At 49.0% G+C, this 24620-nt stretch overlaps 1 protein-coding gene across 1 annotated transcript in view; it reads right to left on the bottom strand.

The window, feature by feature from the left end:
* ACACA (acetyl-CoA carboxylase alpha) overlaps positions 1-22359 on the bottom strand; it is a 124894-nt gene extending 102535 nt beyond the window's left edge. Inside the window, exons 1-9 of the mRNA XM_080563324.1 lie at positions 22252-22359; positions 18336-18382; positions 17149-17401; positions 3964-4096; positions 3187-3325; positions 2206-2315; positions 1676-1757; positions 807-905; positions 97-210 (exon numbers count right to left, since the gene is read on the bottom strand). Of these exons, the coding sequence (XP_080419450.1) occupies positions 97-210; positions 807-905; positions 1676-1757; positions 2206-2315; positions 3187-3325; positions 3964-4096; positions 17149-17375 (904 nt within the window). The 5' untranslated portion in view covers positions 17376-17401; positions 18336-18382; positions 22252-22359. The remainder of the gene's footprint in view (positions 1-96; positions 211-806; positions 906-1675; positions 1758-2205; positions 2316-3186; positions 3326-3963; positions 4097-17148; positions 17402-18335; positions 18383-22251) is intronic.
* Between the last annotated feature and the right edge of the window lie 2261 nt (positions 22360-24620).

The raw sequence follows: 24620 nt of genomic DNA, 5'->3' as shown, positions 1-24620 counted from the left end.
TACAGAGAACTATAGCTTCTTGAAGCGATCACCAAATCTCTAGGCTCCCACCAGGTGTGCATGCAGCAGGACTCCAAATAACTCCAAAATACTAGCCACCTACCCGCAGTCCATCGTCTGCATCTTTCACATAGCCTTTTTCATATAGCTCCTGAGGAACATTCAAGATACGTTTCTGAAGATCATTTTCTTGCCAGTCTACTCGAAGACCTGAAATATAAGCATGATCTTCTAGCTCATTCTGCTGCAAGGCTCAGTGAGAATTCATACACTAGACATTGGTGAAACAAATAGCAGCCACAGTTCCTCATGGAACCAACCTGGATGTGTTTACAAAAAAGAGCAAGCAGAACATAAACAGATGATTACTGTTTTCTGGGGAGCAAAGATTTTCATCTGGGAAGCCAACCACAGTTATATCCTCCTTCACCTACGTTGCGCAATTCTGAGAAACAGGTTGTTATTTATCATCTTTGAAACTGCATAGAGCTTCCATGGAAGCAGAGTGTTGGCTGTGTGCTCAAGAATTACTAGTTATATGCTAAAAAAGTAGAAACTGTAGAAACACCAGATACTACAGCAGTACTGTTAGACTAACAACACATTAAGGAACGTGTAAATTTTGCCTGACGTATTTATTTATGACATAGTGACTATGCCTAAAAGCCTTGGATGGCACCAATTTGAATCCCTAAACAGATGGAACACATCCAATAGACCTTTTTGTGCACAGATACTTATTAAAGATTAAGTGTGTTGAAGAAAAGATTAGAATGATCTTTATACACAGGTAAATTCCTTCTTACCACTGCCACTCCAAGGAAGAGTTGGGATGCCAGCAGTCTGAGCCACTATTGATGAAGCAATTTTATCTCCTAAAGCCCACATTGCTTGGCTTGGAGGACCTGTAAAGACCAAAAACAACGCATGAAAGAGACACAGGAGTTATCAAACACTAGGGAAATGCCCACAGTTCTGATCTGGGTTCCATGTAGGAGCGATATACAACAGCTGTTAGCAGGATTGATGCACGCCACATCCCAACTGGTATAAACCAACATTTCTGAACTGAAACCAGGAGCATTAACTCTATCATCCAGGAATCTAAAGGCAAACAGACTAGAGTACCTTTGACTAAGAAAAAGGTAATTGTAACCATAGCAATGCCACCACAGCCGTATCACAATAGTTTGTTAAGTGCCCATCACGTTAAGTAAGTCTTGGAACACCCGACCTGCAAGCACCACTACCTGCCCATGTGTTTCTCCTCAAGCTAGGCCTGCTCTCAAAGAGATGTCAGGTGCTAGTAGCTGGTACTAGGTGTGCACATCACATGCTGTTGGAATAATAATTCAGTGCCCTGACTTCTCTAGAAATTTGGCTTGTGTGGGACTGTAGCTAATGATTGGTAAGAGATTTAAACTGGAATCAAAACACAGCTTTTAAATTCACTCCTCTTCAAAGCTCAGCGTATTTCTGCAGTGATGGCTTAAGTCATTGCAGATCTGCTAGAAGTCAGAACATGATACAACTGTCTCCCAAGCTAAAGGCTATGTTCAGACCATAACTTTCATCACATTAAGTCCATTTTTAGTTTTAAACACAGCATGTCCAAAACCTTATCCTATATTCAGATATGGAGATGACGCTTCTGGTCAGAAGTACATATCCTCACCCATGAAAGCAATCCCATTTTTGTGGAGAAGTTCTGGTAGTTTAGGGTTCTCGGAGGCATGGCCCCAGCCAGCCCATACAGCCTGCAGAAGAACATAACACAATTCACTCTTTGTTTTAGTAAACTGGCAAGTAAGCAGAAATACAAAGCATGCAGATACTTCCAAGTCTTTCTTTTCTCCACTGAACAGAAAAAATCCTCGTAACATTCATAAGCCAGACAAGATTCCTGAAGTACACAGTATGTTTAGTTTAAAGGACCAGCATATTGCATCTTGCAGACGAGTCAAAGAAGGCAAAGAAGTTGTTGAAGATGAACTAAGCTTAGGGAAGTGAAAGGGTGAAGGAAATCTTCTGTCTCCCACAGATATTCATACTGGGAATCTGACTGCTTTCTAATATTCTTGTCTTTTAGTGTTAGTATAGGGTTGTCATTTCCATTTCTTTGACCTATCTTTTTCACCAGATACAACTCATTATTTAAGAGAACTTAGTGTCATTTCATGATTTAAAAACTGTGACACTTCTCACCTGCACTGGAATCCGTTTAGCAATATCAAGAATGAGTTCCACATTTGCATAGTTGTTGTTGTTTGGTCCTCCTGGAACTGGGACATAGTGATCCGCCATTTTAATATACTCTGCAAACACAACAAAGGTTGCATTAGATTGCAAGTCTAATTAATGGTACTTGGTCTAAAACTCCCTAAATCTACAGTATGAGCAAATTCTAAAATCTGTATCCACTTTTCTTTCTCACTGACTTTGGAAGTTCATGACAGTGATCCAAGAGTATTTTCTACACAATAAAATACCTATAGCAAACATTAAACTTTCTGTCTTGAAAGCATTTAAAAAAATCTATTCTAAAACTGCTCAAACATTCCTGTAAATCAGTTCAAGATTATATCCCACTTTAAGGTTGTTTTTAATTCATCATTCTGACGGTCAGAATCACATCCCAGAAGCATACTTCCTACCCTCCTTTCTAACTGGGGATCAAATCCTCCAGTCTCCTGTCTGGCATCAGACCACTGTCACTCCAGAACATCAGGCAGGGAAATTACTATTCACTGTTACGCTTAAAAAAAAAAAAGCCTTAAAAACACTTTAAAAGTTTTGATGTGTGCGTAAGTGCCTAACACTCAGGATCTACGGTAAATTCAGGTTATCCCAGAAACCTACAGGAAGCAGGTACTTGCTAAAGTATATAAATGCTTACAGATTGTCAGCAAATATGTGAAATCAAACTTAACAATATAAACCTAAAACCATGTTTAAGGTAAGTATATTCCAGTCAGATCTGAATATGGTTTTGAATGAATAGGTAACGCAAGATTACCCGTCTGGTGCTTTGTATTCCTTCCAATTTCAAATGGACATGTATAATCTCCTCCCAGAAAAGGCTGCTACCTGACAGAACAGCGTGTGATACAGCAGACATACACTCAACTTCTTGCACCCCTGTGGGCACACAGGCCTGTGTGGAGGTGGTTGTGCACCTTCACTCACCTGCATTTGCTTTCAGATCCTCAGGAGTCACCATGACAACAAATCTGATCGCCCGCTCATTTCGAAACATCTCATAGGACCAGCGTCGGATCGATCTCATGCATTTCACTGCTGCAATCCCATTATTGGCTATCAGGACCTAAGTATATCAGATGCGGGGATGAGATAGAGTCTAAATAGCACAAAGCACTAAGCAATAATAAATCTGGCTGTTTTCTCATCAGAGTCTTTCATCCAATTTTTTGGTTCTTCAGTTTCCTCAGCCAGTTTTCAATTCACCAAAACCATTCAATGCCCCATCAAGCAAACCAGAAATCAGCTCCTGCTTGACCATAAAGATGTTAATGTATTGTTTTGTTTGGATTAAAGAGCAGGAGGACACATGAGAACAGGCATAATGAGTTGCTAAAATTTTTAACACCTGAACAGAGAAGACCTCATCCATTAAATGACTATGTATTTTTAAATAGATTTCTTAGTGTTTTGTCCAGTCAACATTTGTTATATGTCTATAAAATATATTCCTGTACCAGCAGAAGCGCTCTAGCTCACTCTTTTTTTTTTTCCAGTCACACCAAATAAAACAATGGGATGTCTACTTATCACATTTAAAATAAAACTGAAATGGAATAATTACAGGCAGAAATACAATTTTCAAGTGCAGGAATATTAGTATTTTGATACGTGCAATGTACAGCCTTCTACGTAGAGAAGCCACTGCTCAAGGGAAGGGAACAAGAATGCAATCTGCTGAAGTCAAAAAGGTCAGCAACTTACCTTCTCAATAACTTTATTCCCTCCAAAACGAGTAACAAATTCTGCTGGAGAAGCCACAGTGAAATCCCGCTGCACGTCAACTTTCTTCCTGTCCCGGCCTTGCTTTACAAGGTGTAAGCCAGACATGCTGGGCCTAAGGCAATGTGAGGGGGACAGAAAAAAGGAACTTGGCAGTGCAGATGTTCACGAATAGAGCAGGATATGTCAATGATTTGTAAAGATCCCTTTGACCATATTCCCCTAGAATTATTCCCTGCTTCCAGCCCACCATGGCCTGGATCTGGACGACTTTGTTTTCTTGCTTTGGTAAAACAATGTACTAAATCGGACTCTATCAGGAAATCCTATTTGAGAACCACAGCGAGTAACCCTCCAAGTGTAAATAAGAGGCTCTGCCATCTCTGTGACTGGTAACTTAAAATCATTTTCCAAGGATTTTCCACTACCCGATCTTTCATATCTTTATGATAAGTTCTGGAGGACAAATTCATCGTGTTACTGCCCATACGACAAAGCCAGTTTTGTGTCCGATCAACTCTGTGCTCTGCCGCTCTTTTGCTGTGGAAATAGGAATGTCGTGTCCCTTTCTTATGCTTCAGCTTCCTCAGGAAAAAAAATGGATAAATCACCCTTTGCTTCTGCAACCATGGCAGGATTTGATTTGCTAAAGTTTACAAAGCTGAAATTGTGAGAGAAGACTCACAGCGTGTCTACTGTACTGCAGCACGACCGGGGCAGCAACAAGTTACTTCTCACTTCAAAGCCTCTGAGCTTTGCCTCTTCAGGTCCCCCTATCGTTTACCAGCATTTTCTTCCTACATTTAGCGTGCTTTTAACAGACTCCTTCTCCACAAGCACCCTGACAGGAAATCCCCCCCAGCCACCATGCCGGCCGCAGAACCTTTCTGTAGGGAGCACAGGGGAGATATTTCAAGGACTGCTCGAGGCGCAGGGAAGGCCCAAGAAGCTGCAGGCCCGGGGTGCAGCCACGCGAGCAGCCAGCGGCTCTGTGCCCGGCGGCCCCACGGGCCCAGCCGCCCGCCCTGTGCCTGTGGAAGCCATCGGGGGCCTCTGACCTAATCAGCTGCTGAAGCGCTGATGCGTTGAGCAACCCCACTGCGAAAGAGGACGAGACGGGGCAGAAAGCGGGCGGAATCGCTGCGGGAGAGCACGAAGGGAAAGCAAACCCAAGGGCAAGCCCCAGAGGCCAAGCAGCCCGCGAGCCGCGAGGTTCGCGGCCGTGCTAAGGTTGGGGTTTGAGTGAGTTGCTGCTGCCGGAGGCGCTGGGTGGCAGCCCGGGAGGAGGCACAGCCCCCTCAGAAACAGGCCGTGTCCTACGGGTGCCATGGGGATCTGCCTAGCTGGGGAGCAGCCCCCCCCCAGCTCTTCTGCAGGAGCACAGTGACACCACAGGCCAGAACTCTGACTAAAAAAAAATTACTGATGAAAGAAATCCTGACCAAACCACAGCTATTATGCAGTTTGAAGCCAGATTTTTCCTTTTAGCAGTCTTTCCCATAATTTTGGTACTAACACAGACAGAAGGGGAGAAATAAAAGGTAAGAGACAGGAGATCAATAGGATGATTTTAACACATGCTTAAAAATAAATAAAAAACGTCCATCTCCCAGAGACATTGTAGGCCATACAAAGGGCTGTACCGGGTCAGACCAAAGAGCTGCCAGCTGATAGCCGGAGAAGGGCATACGATCAAGTTCAGTGCGTGGAGGTACTTCCCCAGAAAACTTTCCCTTCTTCCAGCAAGCTGCACTTCAGAGATAAGCGGTGTCACTGCACTTTGCAGTGGCTGCTATCAGCAAGAGTTCACTAACCACAGGCAAATCTCTGCCTGGGACTTTAAGGACAGAGGCCAACAGCCAAGAAAGTGAGTAAAAGTGTCGGTAAGGCTGAATTTCCATCAAATTTGTCTTTAAAGAAGACCAGAATCTATGGCATGGCAAGGAAGGAGCACAGCCCAAGGAATAAGTGATACAGGTTTATTCATTGCACGTTTATTCAGAGCAGTCTCAAAAAAAAAAAAAGACAAAAAACTTGGGGTTCAAAATCTGTGAACGTGTATGAATACGGACTAACTTGCCAAGTTCAAATTATTACACAAATAAAGATACTGCTACAGATAAACTTCTGATTTTATTGTCGTTTTGTCATCCAAAATAAAATACAAACACTTGTTTATAAGCAAGTATAGTTCCATTTAATTTGTGATGGGATGCATGCCAAGAATATTAAGTTTGTTCGCTAATAATCACAGGTGGCACATTATAACCAAACCAGGAAAGATTTTCTTCTTTTGGCAGGGTAAGGTAGGGGAGAAGTTGGGCAGTAATGAAGAAAGAAGACTGAGCTCTAAGCAAAACAGAATAAACGGTGAGTTAGTAACAGTTACCCCTACTCCTCACCAGGTCACAGCTGCAGTGTTTTACCACATAAGAACTTTCTGAACGCTCACCTATCCTTCTGCTTATAGAGGTTAGAAGTTGTGCAGAATCTCAAACTTTATGAACCCTGATTCCCCAACTACAGTGCAGTTCAGCATCTTCCTACAGACTGCATGCACAAACACCTTACAGAAAATGGCGAGTGTTTCTGAGGGATAAAATTAACATGGAAAAATAGCAGTACAAATTCCAGTACAGTGCCCAACTGCTTCCATCCAAGACGGGTGCTGCTACGGGGAGAGACAATCATATCTGCAATTCTTACCTCTGCAGCATGTGATATCTCATTTCCTGACTCTGATCTGCAGACTCCTCCATACTGCCTCAGTGAAGGAATTAACAGACTGCAAGCTTGCCAACGATTCCTCTAGTGTAACTGCTGCCGTTTTATTCTCTTCAATATTGCAGCTCAAAACCCAGCAGGGCAAAGCTGCCGAGAGCCTCTGCCACTCATACGGTTCTCCTTGAAGCAGTGGCACTTCCCGGATTGCTCCAGCCTGTTAACCTTTGTCCCCTGCCTTCTGCCACCCCCCTGCCACCCTTTCTTCCTGTGACGCAGCATGCACATTCAGAGGGTAGCAGCTCCCCTGCTCCGCGTTCAGAGGAAAGCAGCTGATCAGGAAAAGAGAAAGCGATCTACAGGTTACGTAACCGGGCTCAGCACGCAGCCCCGCTGCCGCAGCACACGCTGAGAAGCTGCTTCCCAGAGCCACAGCCGGCCCCGTCCACACTCCCCGTGCCGGAGGAGTCTCGTACGAGACCACAGAGCTTCCCCGCGTGCCGGCAGAGCCCGCTGGCATCCACCGGAGCCCTGCGCTGCCCGGACCTGCGAGCACCTCCCGTCCTGTCGCAAAGGTAGCTGCTGAGGAGCGGCCATGGGGGGAAATCAGCCCGAAGAATTCAATCAAGGCACAGAATTTAAAATCGGATTGTCACAGTGGGTGGGGAGGGGATGAGGAAAGCATTTCCAGGATGACAGAGGGGAAAGTCGGACACACGGTCTGCAGAGGCGCACAGAGCACGTCGGTGATCCGAACACGAGACAAAGAACACACGGACGCCAGCCTGGAAGGAAGCTGGGAGGGCTTGGACAAGATACCCCGGTTTGTTGTGCCTCAGTTTCTCCACCCATAAAACAGAGACCAGTTCACTCTGAGCGCTGTAAGATTAAACATCCTCACAAGCAAAGGTGCTGCAGCACCACCGGGTCCATAGCATCACGGGAGAGGAGGAACGTTTACTCAGTATCGAGCACATGCAGAAACAAACTGCAAATTCGGTGGGTGGGTGAAGGATGAGCAAGGGCAGTGACTGCAGCTATAACACACTGGTGATCAAAGCTGGATCGGCAGCAACTGGATTACATTTTTAAATATCACAGCATTCAGGTCTGTTCTAGTGCAGGGCCATACCCAGGGAGCTCAGCTCTTATTTGATGCACACGTATTCCAAGGGTCTGAGCAAACGCCATCCAACCATCCAGGATCACTCAAAAATAAATAATAACAATAATAAAGAGGAGTGAGTGCCCAGAGGAAAAAGGCATGTTAATAAGACGACAGCATGCAACCCTGAGCCCTGAAGAGCAAGGTGAGGTCACTGCAGGAGATGGGGAACTAAGAATAGACAGCGGTATGAGCGATGACCGACAGCAAGCGCCACGTGTCTGATAAAGTGCAGGCAAACAATTCTGCACAGATCCAATTTCTTCAAGCATTGTCAGCAGAAGGGCGCAGCAGGACAGCGACACGCTGTGGCAGTGAAGGAAGTCACAGTGGAAACAAACCTCGGACAGCAGATCCAAGCGAGACTGGTCAAAGAACAGTATGAACAACCAAAAACCCCCGGACCCAGGCAGACCACGGGTCCTGCCACCGCCAGGACAGGACTAGTACTTTCTTTGTGTCCCGTCAATGGGAAGCAACGAACTTACATTACAACAAAGAGACCACATATTACAAAAACCTTCTAATAGTATTGTGGATTAAAGCAGCGAGCAAAGCGATTGCACAGGCTGTGCTGTGGGAAAAGCGAGGTTTCACAACAGGTTTGAGTAGTACCTGATCAAGACTGGCTTACTGCGCAGGTGACCCTACCTTGGGGCAAAAGCGCAGCCCCGATGACTCGTGGGATCCCTTCCAGCTGCACACTTTACTTGTGCCCAGATAAAGAGAAGGGGCTGTGTTAAAACACAGGATATATCTGCCCAGTTACTAAATGCCTCTCTCACCCGTCAGCCTTTGTTCCCTCTTTGAGGAGCTGCTCAGGCCACCCAGCTATGAAGTACGTCAGAAATCTCTCGTTAAACTCAACGTAAACCAGAAGCACGTCAGAAAAAGCAACTTGCCTCAGCACTCCCCAGCACTGGTTCCATCCTGCCAGGCCTCCTGCGCACCATGCACGGATCCAGGCCCCCGCAGCGCAGCTCGGCCTCGGCCACGGGCACACACCTTCCCCAGGGCATCAGGCTCCTGCGGGGTGGCTGCCACAAACTCACCGCCTCCCCAGTTCCAAACAAGCCACCACAGCGGTAGAGACTTAGATTTCAGACTCGGCTTGGTAAGATCTGTGTCGCTTTCTCTTCTGGACACCGCTAAATAGGACCGGCAAAGCCCAGCAGGGTGGCAGCGCCCTCACCGGCCACGCGTTGCGCACAGGACACGGCACGCTCCATCATTTTCTAAGTAACATTCTTGCGTGATCTACGGTTCCAGTAAGTTTCCTGTTTCTGATTCTGACTCGAGAATAAAATTTACGGTCAGGGTCACTGAAATTTTATTTTTCAGTTTTTGTGAAAACCGTTTCCCCGATATCTGCCTGTGCTCCCAAAAAAGCCTGCCCACAGCTCCCAGCCCAAACGGTTTCTGACCACCGTAGCTGCAGGGGACCAAACCCTACAGCTCCACACAGCTTCACGTCAGAGAAACAGCTTCAGCAGTGGTTAAAAATACTCCTTTTGCCTTCTAGCAGCTGAATTCCCTGCTACGACACCAATGGACGCGATTTGCCGCAGCACCCCTACAGAAACACGCTACGCGAGGCTGTGTCCTTCTGCACCAATACTTACCAGCGAGCACACGCTACAACGCTCACTTCCTAACACAATGCCATTCAGCACCAACCGGTAAATAACGCCGGGAAACCGTCCCCCTCTTTAGAGCCGAGGCCTGCTGTCAGACAAAAGGAGAGCCTGCGCGGCTCTCCCCTGCTCTCCTCCAAAAGCAGCGCTCGTTACGGACACATACCTGACGCACATCGCAGCTAGGAGCCCGCATTGATCCCAGCACTGGAACATGCCAAGTGCCCTCCGTGACGTAGCAGTTTATTCCACGGGCGGCGATGCATTAGCCGGCTCGTTTGAAAGGCAGCCTTAAGGAGACTGCAGCACACACACGCACATGCACACGCACACCGAGACGGGATTATTCTGTTTCTCCCCCTGATTAGGCCTGTGAAGGGTTTGGAGGGAGGGCAGCTCCTCTCGTCCGCGCAGGCTTTATGTTTTGTAAATATGCGCGTGCTGATGTGTGCATGCATCTGATCTGGGTGGTGGGACTTTAACACTCTCGAGGCATCCACGAGATCTGCTCTGCTTTTTTAGGGCTGCCTTTGCAACCTATTTCACAAAAAAGCTGAGAGAACAAGCAAGCGTACATGTAATCCAGCAAGCAATGCAGACTTGTGTGGCCAGAGTAAAGGGCTGGCTATATCTTGGGCAACAGACACTGGGAGGCAGCAATCCGCACTTATTCAAAGCCATTTTCTCCTGCAGCCTTAAAGAGACAGAACTCGAATACAGACGTTGCCAGAAATCAGTGCTTCAGCCTATAAATCAGAACACAGGGAGACTCATCGCAGCTCTGACACAAGGCTGAGCCCGAAGACTTCAGGAAATTAAATAAAGGACACAGCCCGAAACACGACAGCCCTCTCCCTGCTTCTTGGCTAAGTAACTCCGCGTTCACGCTAACGCAGATTTTGACCAGCAGTCAGGGCAGGTGCACAGCCTAAAGCAGTAACTGGTTCCAGCACGAGCTGCTGGCGTTCCTCTCCAACAGCCCCGTACCACAGCAGCAGCGGATGCAGGCGTTAAATGCCGACACTTCTCGGTCAGCTTTTTTTCCCCTAAATCACCTGCCCAGCATTTATCCATTGTGCTGTACGGATTTTAAACTGAACCGTACCACGGGGCGCACATGCCACATCTCTGGTGTTCTCCGCCAGTCCTAAAGCAGCACCTCGCCTGTTATCATGGGAGGGAACCTGACGGCCTAAAGCTTCCTGAGCTCCTTCGGATCGGATCACACGCTTTTACGTACCGCGATCCAAACCTCCCCACTCCGGAAGCCCTCCTACATCTGTGCCCCACTCCCTCCGACCGTTCCTTCCAGCGCATCCTGCGCTCGCCTTCAGGCAGTCTCGTGCTCAGCAAGCCTCCCGCACGCCCCGAGCCCCTTTCCTCTCCTTCAAATTCATCTTCCAGAACCCATTTCTTCATCCCATCCTTCCTGCTTAGACCCTCGCGCCACATTCCCAGACCTCAAAACTACCCGGTACACACAAATATCTGTCCAAATAAACAGCCAAATTTGAATCAAATCAACGTCCACACCCAGTACAAAAGTTAACACACGCAGCAGGACAGTTCTGCAGCAGAGAAGTCCTTTCCAGCGCCCTTTGACAAAGCTCAAGCTTTGGACAGCTCTGCTCCGCATGAAGGAGAGAGGAACGACAAGAACGGAGGGGCTGGGGGGTTGTGTTTCAGCACGCTGGGAGAGCATCCTGCACAGAAAGCTCGGTGCTGCCCGTGTCACCACACAGGCCACGTGCCAGGCCGTACGTCTGGTCTCACGGACGGGGCACAGAGATGCCAGTCGTCACCTAGCCTGGAGATGCTCTGCACTCTTGCCACTTCTGGTAGGCATGCAGACGAAGAGGCCTCTGAAGCGTATTTGTCAAGAAACACGGTAGCTTGTAGGGAAGAACAAATAATTCACAAGTTGCCAGTGACCAAAACGCATCCCAAGCTTCCTCTTCCACAGCAGATACAGAAGGAAAATTCAGATTTTCTCTCCAGGTGGATAAAGTTCAAAATTGCAGCACAGCTCAACGACACTTGGGGTAACAAAACGTAAACCCTGTGTTTTGGCGGGGCTCCTTGAAGCTGCACAGCCTTAATTTAACCACCTGCGGAAACAGGCAGCAGCACCGCTCTGCCCTGCCCGCTGAGCCAACGGCGATTGATCACAAGCAAAGGAGAAGGAAAAGGAGCGGCGTGCCACGCCAGCTTCATTAAGGGCCTTCCGGGCCTGCGAGATGCAAACCCATGGAGTCGCCCTACACGAAACCTCAGCAGCACCATGGCAACTGATGGCGGGGAGCAGGGCAACAGGAGGAGACTGCAGCAGCAACCCCAGGGCTCGGAAACCCGGGCACGGCAGGTGTCTGTTCAGAGCAGTCCTTCTCCATGCAGCCGGGCCAGTCTCGGAAGCGGCAGTGAAAGCACCAGCCTCGCAGCCGCCACAGCACACGGGTACTTACGCACATTCGTGCACAAAAACACAGCCGCACCGAGGGCCCTACGAGATCAGTGCTCTATAAACTCCTAACCACAAACGGTTGGACTGGAGAGACATTTTCTTAACTCAAAACAAGTTCAGAAGGCTCCTTTATTTCCTTCAGTGCTCTGCAATTATTCTAAGCCCGGTCTCGAAGCTGGCACCCTCTCCCTGTGCCAGGCTAGGCGCACTCAGTGCGCTCCTCTCCAGCCCTAAGTTGAAGCCTTCTTTCAAGCTGATTTTAATAGGCGATTAGCTCTTCTTATGCATCTCAATAACTTACTGAGACCATTTACTGAGAAGTCCAGATAACATAAGGCAGTAAGTCTCTGTGGGTGTACTATCAGAGGTATTAGCTGAGCTACTTCCAAAAATTTGGCTTTCAGTTGATGCAAGGGGATTGCCGGGTGACTTTGTACACCCAATTTTGCTTACGAAACGAGAGCCCTGCGGTACAAATACCAGGAGACATGCAGGATTTATTCTGTTTTTAAAAAGAATTTGATACGGGATGCTATCTTTAAAAACAGGAATTAAATATAGCAATAGGCAAAAACAATTTATTAAACAAAATAAACAGACCCAAAGTATCTTCCAAGTGGCATTTATGGAGATGTTACTTAATCCACCACTGAAAATTTCAGAAGGAACGTAACGACTGTCTAACGGCTCACTGCACAGCACGCAAACGCTGTGTCCTGTCCGAACAGGACTACTGCCTTCAGTCGATGGATATTTCTGAGCTCAAACACAACACAATTATGCCTGGAATCCAAAAGACAAAAATAAAAACAGTGTTGTTGAGTGTAATTATCTACAGGTGCAAAACACAACGAAGAGTAAATGTTGTTAATGTAAACTATCTACAAGTACTTTCTTTCAGGAGGCTTCTTTTCCATGTTCAATGCTGTAACTGAGAGAGGAAGGAATTTACAGTTTTCATCACCGATACTCTTTAAATACAGCACAGCTACAAGAAAGACTCAGGACATTTCAACCTGCAGTTACTCTCCCAGCCCGCAGTTCTCCTAACACTGCTGCAACACGCGCTGATTTGCAGTTCGTTATCAGATCACGGCTTTCTCAATCCCGTAACGTAGCCATCAAGCAGCACAACCAAAGGTCTTACAGCTACGCAGGGGCACGGAGGCCGGTGTTGTACAGCCTGTCCCGGCAAGACCGGCTTTAGCAACAGCACAAACACTTGGCCAGATCAATAAGGGGCTAGACGGATCAGCACGGCGCACGCATGCCCCGCATGCCCAAGTGAAGAAACACGGGCTGGCACCGACTGCCCAGAGCTGGGTCGGGAGGTATCGATCAGGCATCACAGCCCCGGCAGATGATAAGGCTCTTGGCGATGCTTTCCAGCTCAGACAGGAGACCTGCAAAGTCTCAGGTGCTGAACAGACGCCAAGCAGCCTGGTGAAACGTGTGTGCTTCACGAGGAGTCGTCGTGATGTCGCGTTTTACGGGGGTCTAAGGGCAGGAGGAGCAGCGCTGCCTGTTAGCACAGCGCAGGAGGCTCCCAGCCAACCAGATCCGATGGGAGGCACGATCGCCCCGAGCCTCCATCCCAACACCAAGCATCTTCCACAAAGATTGTTCATTTGACCTGTATTTGAATGAGTTTGATGACTGATCGTGAAAGCTGATGAGGGAGAAAGAGCATTTCTCATTAGCAAAGTCGTTCTGGTACTCACAGGGGTGAAAATTTGCTTGGGAGATCAAGATAAGAGCTGGGACAGCCGCTGCACAAAAGGTCCGGTCACTAGCACAGAATATTAGAGGATGGGTTAGAAGGTCTTACAGACAACCCCCACAAAGCAACAAAATGGAGATTAGAGGAGAAAGGAAGTGTTACTGCCTGAACTTCAGCGATCTGGGGTATGAGAGGGGAAAACCAGCTCAATAGGAGGGCTGACAAGCCTGCTTTCCAGCTCCCTTGTGCCGTAAGAAGAAATCTCTTCTCTTCAGCCATCAGAGCAACAGGTTTACTGCCTGACATGCTTTACGAAGAGGTAGGACAGCTTGGGTATGCTCACGCAACCCTTTTTCAGCTAACTCAATCCTGTATTTTAAAGATAATGTTCCGTGAGAAGAACGCCCCTGCAGCAGCCGCTCACCTCGAATACAAGCTGTGTCCATGGTTAGCTAACCAGTGTCTGTGTGGAACTGTGAGCCTAACCAGCAAACAGAAAGATTTTTTGGCAACCTCCTCAGAAAGACACGCTCCCTTGGACCTGCACCTTGTTTCACCAACACTGCACTCAACTCCCCATGAGTTTGTCTTTACCAGTCCAGAAAGAGTCGCACCTTCATGGCTTCCAAAAGGAAGCTGTAAGTAAGAATTCTCACGTCCCATTAATTTGCTGTCACAGAGTGAATTCAGGCAATCTGTCTAGCTTGTCTTTGTCTCAGTTTGTCCGTGTGTAAACATTATTTGGAAATTGTTTGATGAAAGGGACTGACTACCACCCTGGAAAACTCTTTCAATTCATCTAACTTTATCTTAGAAAAACAGCCCAGCGCTGTAACTTTGTTATTTGCGTTGGCATTTCTCTCCAAGTTAACTAAAAGTCAAGTACCCTTAAAAGAGAGTGCCAAAGCAAGCAGGTTACAACAGAGGTGCTCAAGGTTGCGCACCTATTGCATTAGGGCTCTCTGGTGCCAGGCAGTGTCCTCGAAGTTACACGCAGACACTGCTTGATTTTCTTGCTCCCCTATTGTCTGTTTCCACACCAGTGGTTATGTCTCCATCCCGCTTCTGTTCCTAAAACGTATATAGTTACAGGAGCAGAGCTCTTCCTGCCTCAAAATTACCTTTTGTGCTGCCAACAAGTGACGGTCACTGGAAGAGTAATCCCCTTTAAATTCGCTTTAAGGTTTTGTATCTGTTCTATTACCGCCAGCTGGCTGAACTCGTCCATCAGCTTGACCATAACACCTCTGCGAACCCCGGGCTGCTGTCCTCTAGTTACAGGCTCGTTGCGCTGGGGCCATCTGTCTTCAGTCTGTCTCCCCGAAGAGGCAAGGATACCACCAACAAAAGGACAGATTAAAACTCCTTACTCTGCACAAGCAAGTAAACCAGCAAAACAGGAGAACAAGCTGAAAGGATTGGCTGGTCATACAAACATCTGCCCATACTACTCACGGACCCCTTAAAATCCCTGCTGCACGCTAACAGGAAAGGTGTTTTCTTATCCATGAAAGACACATGGAGAAAAAGAGGAGAGGATTCCTTTATGTATCAGGGATATAGCACTGGCTGTAAAGTCCACGGATAGCAGAGGTCTCACTGCAAGTCCTGGGATGATGCTAAACAGAAAAGGATTTCATGTCATTCACAGAGGACTACCGCTGGCCAGTAAAGGCAGAATTATTTTTTGGAAGCAACTATTTCTTCAAAAGCAACAAATTAACGGTAGTGATGGACTGCTCAGAGAGACCTGTAGCGGGATCCAGACTGTCCTGTACGTTCTGGGACAGGACGATACCTTTTAAAATGGCAGACAAAAAGAGCAAGTCAAGGGGATGCTTTTCTCGATTTGGTTCTGACCACTGGGAGGAACTGTCGGGAGAACGTGAGGCTGAAAAGCACCAGAACAAACAATCACAAATCTAGTTGTAAGCAACTGGCAGGCAGAAAGGTAAGTTACATCCAACTGCAGGATGTCACGGATAAATCTTCCCAAAGCAAAAACACGTTTCCTTCCCTTACATGCTGAAAAGACTTGCAAACAGGGGACTATCAATTGCTGCAGTGAATTTGGACATTATGTCAGCTTTTGATACTGTCCAGGATTGTATTTTCCTAAATAAAGCAAGTATACATGAAACAGCTGTAGTAGCTGGGTAGTTGGAAATTCGGATGACGATGAGCAACTGTTCTGTTGAACTGGAAGGATGCAAGAAGCACGGATTTGGTAAGGATTAATTCCAACAGCAATGCTGTTTAGTATTTTCTTTTAAATGTATTAGTTACAAGGTTACCGTAAAGCTAGGAACGACTGCAGATGCTTTGGAATCAATAATTTAATTCTAAAGGAATTTACAGCCTGAAATGAGTAGCTGCACTTCGGCACCGACACGTGCAGAACGTCACACCCAGCGCACGTTAACTTCATAGTCAGCGCGGTGACCGCTGCTCCCCAGACACGACACCTCCCTGCTCTGCATAGCACCAAAAAGGCCTCAGGGACAATATCATGCCCAGGTCCGGGCACCACACCTGCTGGAATATAGGAAACAGATAAAGGGGACCTGGTATCTGCCGAGTCTTGCTTCATTCTGCCAAGAACCTGAGCTATACGCACACTGAGAAGTACAAGATATCGAGCCTGTAACAGAAAATCTTGGTGGGTCCATCCCACTAACGGTATGCAAATCAGCACCACAGTAAAACAACGGGGCCTCTTAACGAGGCAATATTAACACCACGACCTCAAAAGACCAGCTTCATAGATTATCAAAGCCACAAAGAATTAGGAGCAGGAGTGGAAGAGCCCTTCTCCCACGTGTGAGGCCAACACCTCCCCGAGCTGCAAGCAGCACCTCTTAGGGTACCAATCAAGAGTTACCACCTCTTACGTCATCAATCTTTTTGCTAAGCAGAAACAATTTCCTCTGTCCAAACCAAAAAACATTCATTCCAATCAACATGGCATCACTGACACTACTCGGAGGTACTGTCAATTCTTTGGCTACACAGAAAGCACCAAATTCCATGCAAAGACAAAATAAGCAAACGCTGTAAGTTGTTTGCTCTCAACAAAGGTGGCCTGTCCAGAAACGAGAACTTCGAAGATCTCAGTCAACACATTTCAGTTTTCTGAAAGCAGTGACAAGAGGCAGGCAGTATAAGGGAAGTGCCCACCGTAACACTCAACAGCTGAGATTTCTGCGAGGTGCTTACAGAATTTAGGCACAGATGTTTCATTAAAAGCAACGGAAAACAGAAGTTATTCTTACAGATAAACACAGAAGTCATTCTGAAACAGTGCCAGAAGATCTCTTGGCACAGTAAAAACATCTGAAGCCAAACCCAGAACCTGGATATAAAGGTGAGAGTAATTAGTACTCAGCAAGGAGTAGCTTTGGATTATCTTTGCAATGGATCGGGTAAAAGGACTGACAACTGGAAGCAAGTATTATTTTATCCATACCTCATGTGGCTTGCCAGGCCATCCTGAGCACTGGAGAGTCCTAGGTCTGAAAGGGAATCCGAGCAGACAGACACAGGCGACAAAGACCTCTCTTTCTCCTCTAGCAGGTCAAGTTTCACCAAGGAGCTTGTCTCATCTTCCGAGTTATCCTCTGACACAGAGCCAATAATAAAGCGAGAGTGAGGGTTCATCTCCAGGGGTTTAGCGGGTTGGGAAGACTCTTCCATGGCTCCTCCAAATTGTGCCCTCAGCACTTGAAGTGGCAGAAGAAAGAACAGAAACAAAACCTGAGGTTAATGTCTGCTCTTGCAGAACAAAGACGACGACAAAGCAAAGCTCGCTTCCAGCTGGAAATGCAACGTTCAAACACCATGGCTGAACCTAGGTGGGCGGCCAGGACCAACAAGAGTCACCTCTGTTACGATCGCTGCCTTCTCTGTTTGTACGAGGACTCGGGGATCCCAGCGGCTGGTTTTTCTGACCTGCTAGCTCAAAACCTTTTAGCTCACACTGCCGGCTTGCAGCAGCTCAGGTGCCTTCCAGCCCACCTTCTGCCCTGATTCTATAAAAGCACCACAACCAACCAGTAAAATAGGATCCCTTCCTGCAAGGTTAGCAAGCGGAATCAGAGCAGCAATGGGTCTGACAAGCCAGAGGGAGGGGACAGGAGGATCCAGGTAAGGAACGATGGAGAAGGCAAACCTCCCCTTCCTGGCAGCGGCAAGCTGTCAGACTGGCTCAGCCATCTTCTGCAACATCGCACGGACTTTAACCTCCCAGTCTCAGATCACCCATGTCAGGCAGGGGATAGCTCCTACTTTATGGTAACGTATTGAAACTTAGTGGCACATTTTACACTTGTCAAAATGAAAATATGAAAGTTCAGGTCTCCATTTACCATTAAAAATCATCACATAGACAGAAGAATCTCTTAACGTGGTGAGGTTTGAGTATCACAAAATCAGTGCTGCTTCCACAATGAATGAATGTTTTTTCTTTAAATAAAATAAAAAAATATAACTGGAAACAAAGGAACACGAGAGACAGAGAACAAAGGAATACTTTGGAGCACAAAGACAGGTGGGATGGTGACTTATCGTTGGATATGCTCTGCCCAACTCTGACACACTTATCTACACACAGCTGGAAATCAAACAATTAAAAATTAGAAATGCTTGTGCACCAACCTCTTGTTATTCTTGCAATCTGGGCAGTTATCCACTTCCAAAATGAACTGGAAAACAAAAGAATTAACAAGTAAATATTACTGTTACGAAGAATACTCTGCATGTTTTTACTCGACTATATGAGACAGTGAACGCAGAACTGTTACGGGGTGGAAAAGGACCGCGCAGGTCAGACAGCCAGCTCCTGATCGCCGATTAAAGCAGGAGCTGGACCCGCGACGCCCAAGTCAAGCCGGGGCACCTCCTGCCAGCCCATCGTTCTGGCAACTTCCGAGCACCGTGCTAGCGCACACAAGATAGGGACACCTGATCATCCTACTTGTGGTTTAGCACCGTTTTTAAAAGAAACGCTGTTCTGTGCCAGCGCTACCTGCTTGATTCAAATTTCTTCCTCTGCCACCTCTGAGCTTCTGAACCTGCTGTCCAATTTCAGCTGAATTTGATGGTCAAGAGTAAATCCCGATGATAATTAGAAACCTCATGAGAAACCAGGGGCTAGAAAACGCAGCTGACACGCTGTACTTTTACGTGTGAAAAAACGGTATTTACCTGTGAAATAAACCGTAACAACTGTGACACAGCAGCACGGACAAGACAGATGAGGAACCATGGCCTCAGGGCCCCAGTCTCTCAATAGGCACTGCACTACTGCTATTCACTGTCCCGCAGAAGGGATGGTTTGGTACATTTAATGCCACCCCGAACCAAGGAGAAAGCCTCGCCAGCCCTGCCAACTCCAGCCACGCTACGGCGATGCAGCACGATAGGTTTGGTACGTACAGGACAGCCTTCATCCGGTACACGAGCAAAACTAGACCAGGTTATAACACAAACAGGACGTGATCATAGCTTTAATTAGAGCACAGACGAGGAATTTATAGGTACTGCAACCCTTAAACACCATGCTCTTTCTTCTCATCAGTAACTGAGAATTAAAAACAGATCCAACTGGCTCCCGCACTTTTACCGTGAACGTACTTGACTGAATTATTTAGATCAAACCCGGTGTTGACATCACTACTCCCACAAACTCCAGTTTCACCGGGGCCACAGGCAGTTCATTTTACAGGGAGATGCACTTAACCACCTCGTGGCTGGAAAGCCACAAACACCCGTCCAACGGAGGTATGCCGATGGTGGATCTAGCTGCCCCTTTTCGAGGGCAGAGGAGGAAAAGACTGGGCGGCAGGACTGCAAGGCCTGCACCCCCACCCGTGAAGTGTAGAAGCTAACCCCTACAAGAGGATTTCTTTACGCATTTATTCCCATTGCTCAGATAGCAAAGTTTAACCAAATTTTCTTTGTGCGTATAAACACGAAGGCAACATTTATGTGTATATTTATTCTGGCGTCAGATCACTCCTGGAGAATTTCATCCAGACGGATTTACTGTTGGCAAAACTATCAGCACTGAGGAACATGGGATACAGCCAAACGAACCCCGACCCTTCCTTAATTAAGACTTTTTCTTAATTGAAATACTTTTCTTATTTGAAATACTTATACTTCAGTAACTAAGCATCGAGGCTTTTGTTTCTCCTCCTCTAGGTAAAGGAAAAAGAGCAGCGGGAGCGCGGCGTTTCACACAAACGCTCCCTGAGAAAGCACCGAAGCAGCGCCAAGGCCCCGATCCCAGTGCCAGGCTCAGACGACTTGACTGAATAGCGTGTTTGTACAACTCCTTCCGAAAGCAGTCAGTTATCCGCCGAGCCCCATTCAAGCGCATTTACCAGCGCACTGCTGACCCCGCGCAGCCCAGGCCCAAAGTCGGGAGCTCTGCTGAAGCTCCGCGGTCAGCCGGTAACAAACTGGCATCAAATCAGACGTAAGCTTGGCTTGTTCTCGGTGTGCTGAAATCCATTATTCACATTTAATTTAATTTCAGCATCCTCTGGGGCCAAATAAAAGGTATAATTTCTCGGAGACCTCCTCGCGGAAGCCTTTTGCTTCCCACACTGCGAACAGAAGGCCGAAGCTGCATCAAACAACGGCCACGGGTTGGGAGGCAGCGCCTGAAATTCAGCTACCCACCAGCACCACAGCGGGCACCGCTAACCCGAGCGCACGTACCGTTGTTTTAATAGCGCTGAACGAGGCCCCGAAACCAAAATTGCCCGGCTCCTCGACTACATACACACCCTACGCTGAGGTTTGCAGAGATACCGAAAAAGCCCTGTGAATTACGGAGGGATACGTCCTGAGAATTGCATCTCGCAGGGACGGGAGAACGTGTAACGTCACGCACTCGGAGCTTGCTCAATTGCATAAACACATGTTAAACCACGGTTTTATCTTTACAGAATCACAGCCACACTCCTCCCTCCCGAAGAAGCCAGCTCATATTGGAAGCCAGCAGACGCACAGTATTTTCATACCTTAACGTCTGCGGAGCTGGGGGGTTATTTAAAACCCAAATCACGTTCTTTGTACGCCTTGTGCTACGAGCAACGAAAACTCTGCCATCCAGATTTAAGAAGTAACACATCTGCTTTTGCCTGAGGTAGAACAAAACTCAGCTCACTTCTCCACAACGCTACTACCACACGAAACGTTTTCGGCTCGCCAATGAAACGCGCGTGTGAGAACACTAGGCCTTACAAGTTTTTATGGCAATTTCACTTCGAGATCATTCTTATTACTGCAAACCATACCTGGACGTGAAATTTAACGTAGGAGAGAGATTAAGTTTTAATTAAAATTAAGGGTAATCTTAAGTTTAATTACTTTTAATTGTGAGTTTATTTTTCTTTTCCAAACCACCCTGTTTTAAAGAGGACTACACTACTGAAAAGAACTGCATTACTTTGTGAAAACTAGTTGTGGGTTCCTTCAAAAACAGAGAATAGCACCTCTACAATAGTAGTAAGCCATAGAAAAAGGAATTCTAAGAGAACTGCTTTTATTTAAAGGCCCACTACGCAAAACCCAGGCATCTGTACTGCTAACCAAGCGAACGATGGACACGTGCACTTCCACTACCCTACCTGAATGAACGCAGGTAGCATGCAACAAAGAAACCTTTTATTTTTACTTTGTTTTCGCCACGTGTCTGTTTAACAGCGTGACTACTTAATTGCCTTTAGGAACACACAACAGCTATGGCAGGGCTGGAAGCTGAGCCCCCGCACGCCCAGGGCACAGAGAGGCCCCGGCAGCGGGACGGGCGCCGAGCACCCAGCACCCAGCTCACCCCCAGAGCCGCCCCTGCGGACGCCCCGAGCCCCAGCAGCCCGTACCTGCGGGCTCCACCTGGAGCCGCCGCCTGGCTCCGAACCCGGCTTCGCTTCGCTTCCTGGCCTAAACGTCCTCAGCAGCAGCTGCAGGACCCCGCCGAAGTTCTCCGGCCGCTCTCGCTGCACGGCGAGGCGCTCCGCCAGGCGCTGCGTGCGCCCACCCCCAGGCTGGGAGCTCCTCGCCCGCTTTGGAATTACCGCACGGTGACAAACGCACGCGGAGCCGCGCATCCAACGGGCACGCACGCTTCCCCGGCGTGCTGAGGCTACAACCCTCGCCCGCCCTGCCCCGACGGCACAAACCCGCACGAAGCGGGGCCTCCGCTTCCAGCAGCCCCCCCCCCACCCCGCGCTGAGCCACCCGGGGCCGTGCCCGAGCCCGGCCGACCCTCAGGGGCCGGGCACCGGGGGGGGGAGCCTGGGCCGCTCCGGATCCGCTCCCGGCCCCTGGGGAGCGCCGTGCCCGGGCTGCCCCGGGCGGAGGGGCTCCGGCAGGGCTCCGGCAGGCCCGGGGCGGGGGGCTCCGTGCCGGGCCCGGGGGTGCTGCCCGCGGCCGGACGGGCCCCGCCGCCGCCTCCCAGGGGCGCCGCCCGCCGAGCCCCGGCCCTGCCGCGGCCCCCGCTCAGCGGTGCGGGTGCCGGTGCTGCCGGCGGGGGGTCCCGGTGCCCGCCCGCCCCGCTCACCTCAGGGTGCCGACCCCAGCGGAGCCGCCGCGGGCCCCCGGCCTGGCGCTGGGCAGCGGCGCTGCTGGGGGCGCGGCGCGGAGCCCCCCCCGCCAAAGCCCCGGCCAGGCCACGCCCCCCGGCCACGCCCCCTCCGCCCCGGCCACGCCCCCGGCCACGCCCCCGGCCACGCCCCGTCGGCGCGGTGGTGTGATGCGAGGGGTTACCTCGGGTCAAGCGCCCCTAAGCCCCCTCCCCTCCCGCGCCGCTCTCATTGGTTCCCCGCGGGCGCGCAGCGGGGAGGGGGGCGTGACCAATGAGAGCGGCGCGGGGCGCCGCGGGGCGGGGCTAACGAGGAGACGCCCATGGCCTGAGCGGCCGGCTGGGCGCGCCCACTGCTGGGACGGGGGGGGACGGGGGGGGGGGGAGAACGGGGGCGGCCCGGAGCCAACCACTGCAAGCCGCGGGGGGCGCCGGTGCGGGCATGAGGGGCTGGGGCCTGTGAGGTGTTGGGGTGAGGCCCCTCGGCACCACGGCTGGAAGGCTGCTCAGGGGATAAACGCCTTTATTTGCGCCTCAGGACCCCCCATTTTACACAAGGGGCCTCTCCCCAGTAAAAAAATGTATTTGAAGGAGGCAGAGGAGGAGGCTGAAGCCTCGCCGCACGCAGCGCTAAGCCCCAGCCCCGCCGAGGCGCCGTGCCCCAAACCACCCCAAGCCGCCCCTAACTCCACACGCGCAGCTTACAAAAGCAGGGATTGCGACAGGCGCTCGGTGCCCAGGGCTCTCGGCACCCCGATCATGCGAAAACCTGCAGGCCGCCCGCTCGCCCGCCCTGCCCGCCGCGGCCATCCAGTCAGCGAGCGCTGCCGGAGGAGGGATTGCCACACGGAATCGGGTGTAGCAACTCGCCCGGCCAAGGGCAGCCGGGGAAAAGAACGCAAGAAGACAGCAAACGAAATACATCAACAGTGGAGTGTGGATTGGGAAGGTGCTTTTGAACTGTAACGCTAATAGCAGCCCTCGGCGTTGAGGGCCGTAAAGCTGCACTTCAATTATCCCTGTAACATTACCACTGGGGCTTTTTCACAGAGGAATCCTAGTGCACATCCTACACAAGGACAGTTTATTCGTAGACACGCAGCACAGAATGCTTCCCAAAACATTATGTGAATTTTACACAAGCAAATAAAAGCTTTGGATTTGGTATGTTTCACAGCTGCACTTCCCTACTGAACCAGCAGCAAAATCCCTTCGTTGTGAATGAGTATTGGTGGGCGATGTTTTACAAGGAAATGCAATTTGGGAGGAATTACAGTAACTGATTTAGATGTAGTACACTGAGGGTAAGGCGCCCCCAACAACAATTATTAGCCGTGCTGAATCAAATCCCGCATTTGGGACAGCTGGTGAACGTTGCTGTGACTTACATGGGAACAGAAATGGGTTCTCATTTCTTTCAGTTCTAGACTGAAGTAGTTAGAAAGGACAGTGCTCAAGCCTCAAACTGTGGACAGCAAGAATGTGTGTTTCAATCTGAACATCCTGCTTCGCAAAGCTCAGACGTACTTTGCAACGGCAGGGGATTTACAATCGTAACCACGATTCTGCTTCTTGAGGGGTAGGGGATGTTGCTTAAATCCATGTCCCTTTCCCACTGCGTTTGGAAACCGGACACAAGACATTACTTACTTTCACGTGACTTACAGCACACACACTGTTTACATGTGGAACCTCCCCACACACAAGGTGTCTCAAAAAAGCAAGCATAGCCTTAATAATGCAAATATATCAGAAAAAAGCAGGGAAAATGTTATTACCTTTTATGACGCCAAGCCCGGGTTCCATGTCTCTTCCCCAGGCTCTGATAACGTCACTGGTGCAAACACAGGACAGATCATCCTAGGTTAGGGGGGTTAGTGACACCATGCGTCCTGGTACGACTCCTGTCCTGGCAGGCAAGAAAAAGAGAGAAAGGTCAGGTGTCTTTTAAAACCAAAATCATCTTTCATTTAGGAAACACCACGGAAGATTTTAAACATCAGAAAAGAAATGGTAACCCTCGCAACGCTGACAACAGCTGCCTGTTTACCAGGATAATCACAAACAAAGTAATAATAATAATAATCTCCTCCTCTGCAGTCAGCAGGTGAACTGCCACTGCTAACTCCGTCCCCAAGATGTGCTGCTATTAGTCCTAAGCTTTCTTACGGCTTCAGGCAGTGCCCTAAATCATCTTGTCAGACTGCAAAGTTAGGCTCGTCTCAGCACTCCCAGCCCAGAAGAGACACAGCACACCGAGTCACAAAGCGAAACCGAGTGCTGGGGCTGGGAGGCGAACACGGAGTAACGGTACTGGACAAACGCATGCAAAATGAACAGTTAGTTGT

This window comes from Anser brachyrhynchus, assembly GCF_964034855.1.
Source record: "Anser brachyrhynchus genome assembly, chromosome: 20".
Taxonomy (NCBI): Eukaryota; Metazoa; Chordata; class Aves; order Anseriformes; family Anatidae; genus Anser; species Anser brachyrhynchus.
The sequence above is the reverse complement of the archived record's forward strand: the minus strand, read 5'-3'. Positions and strand labels throughout refer to the sequence as shown.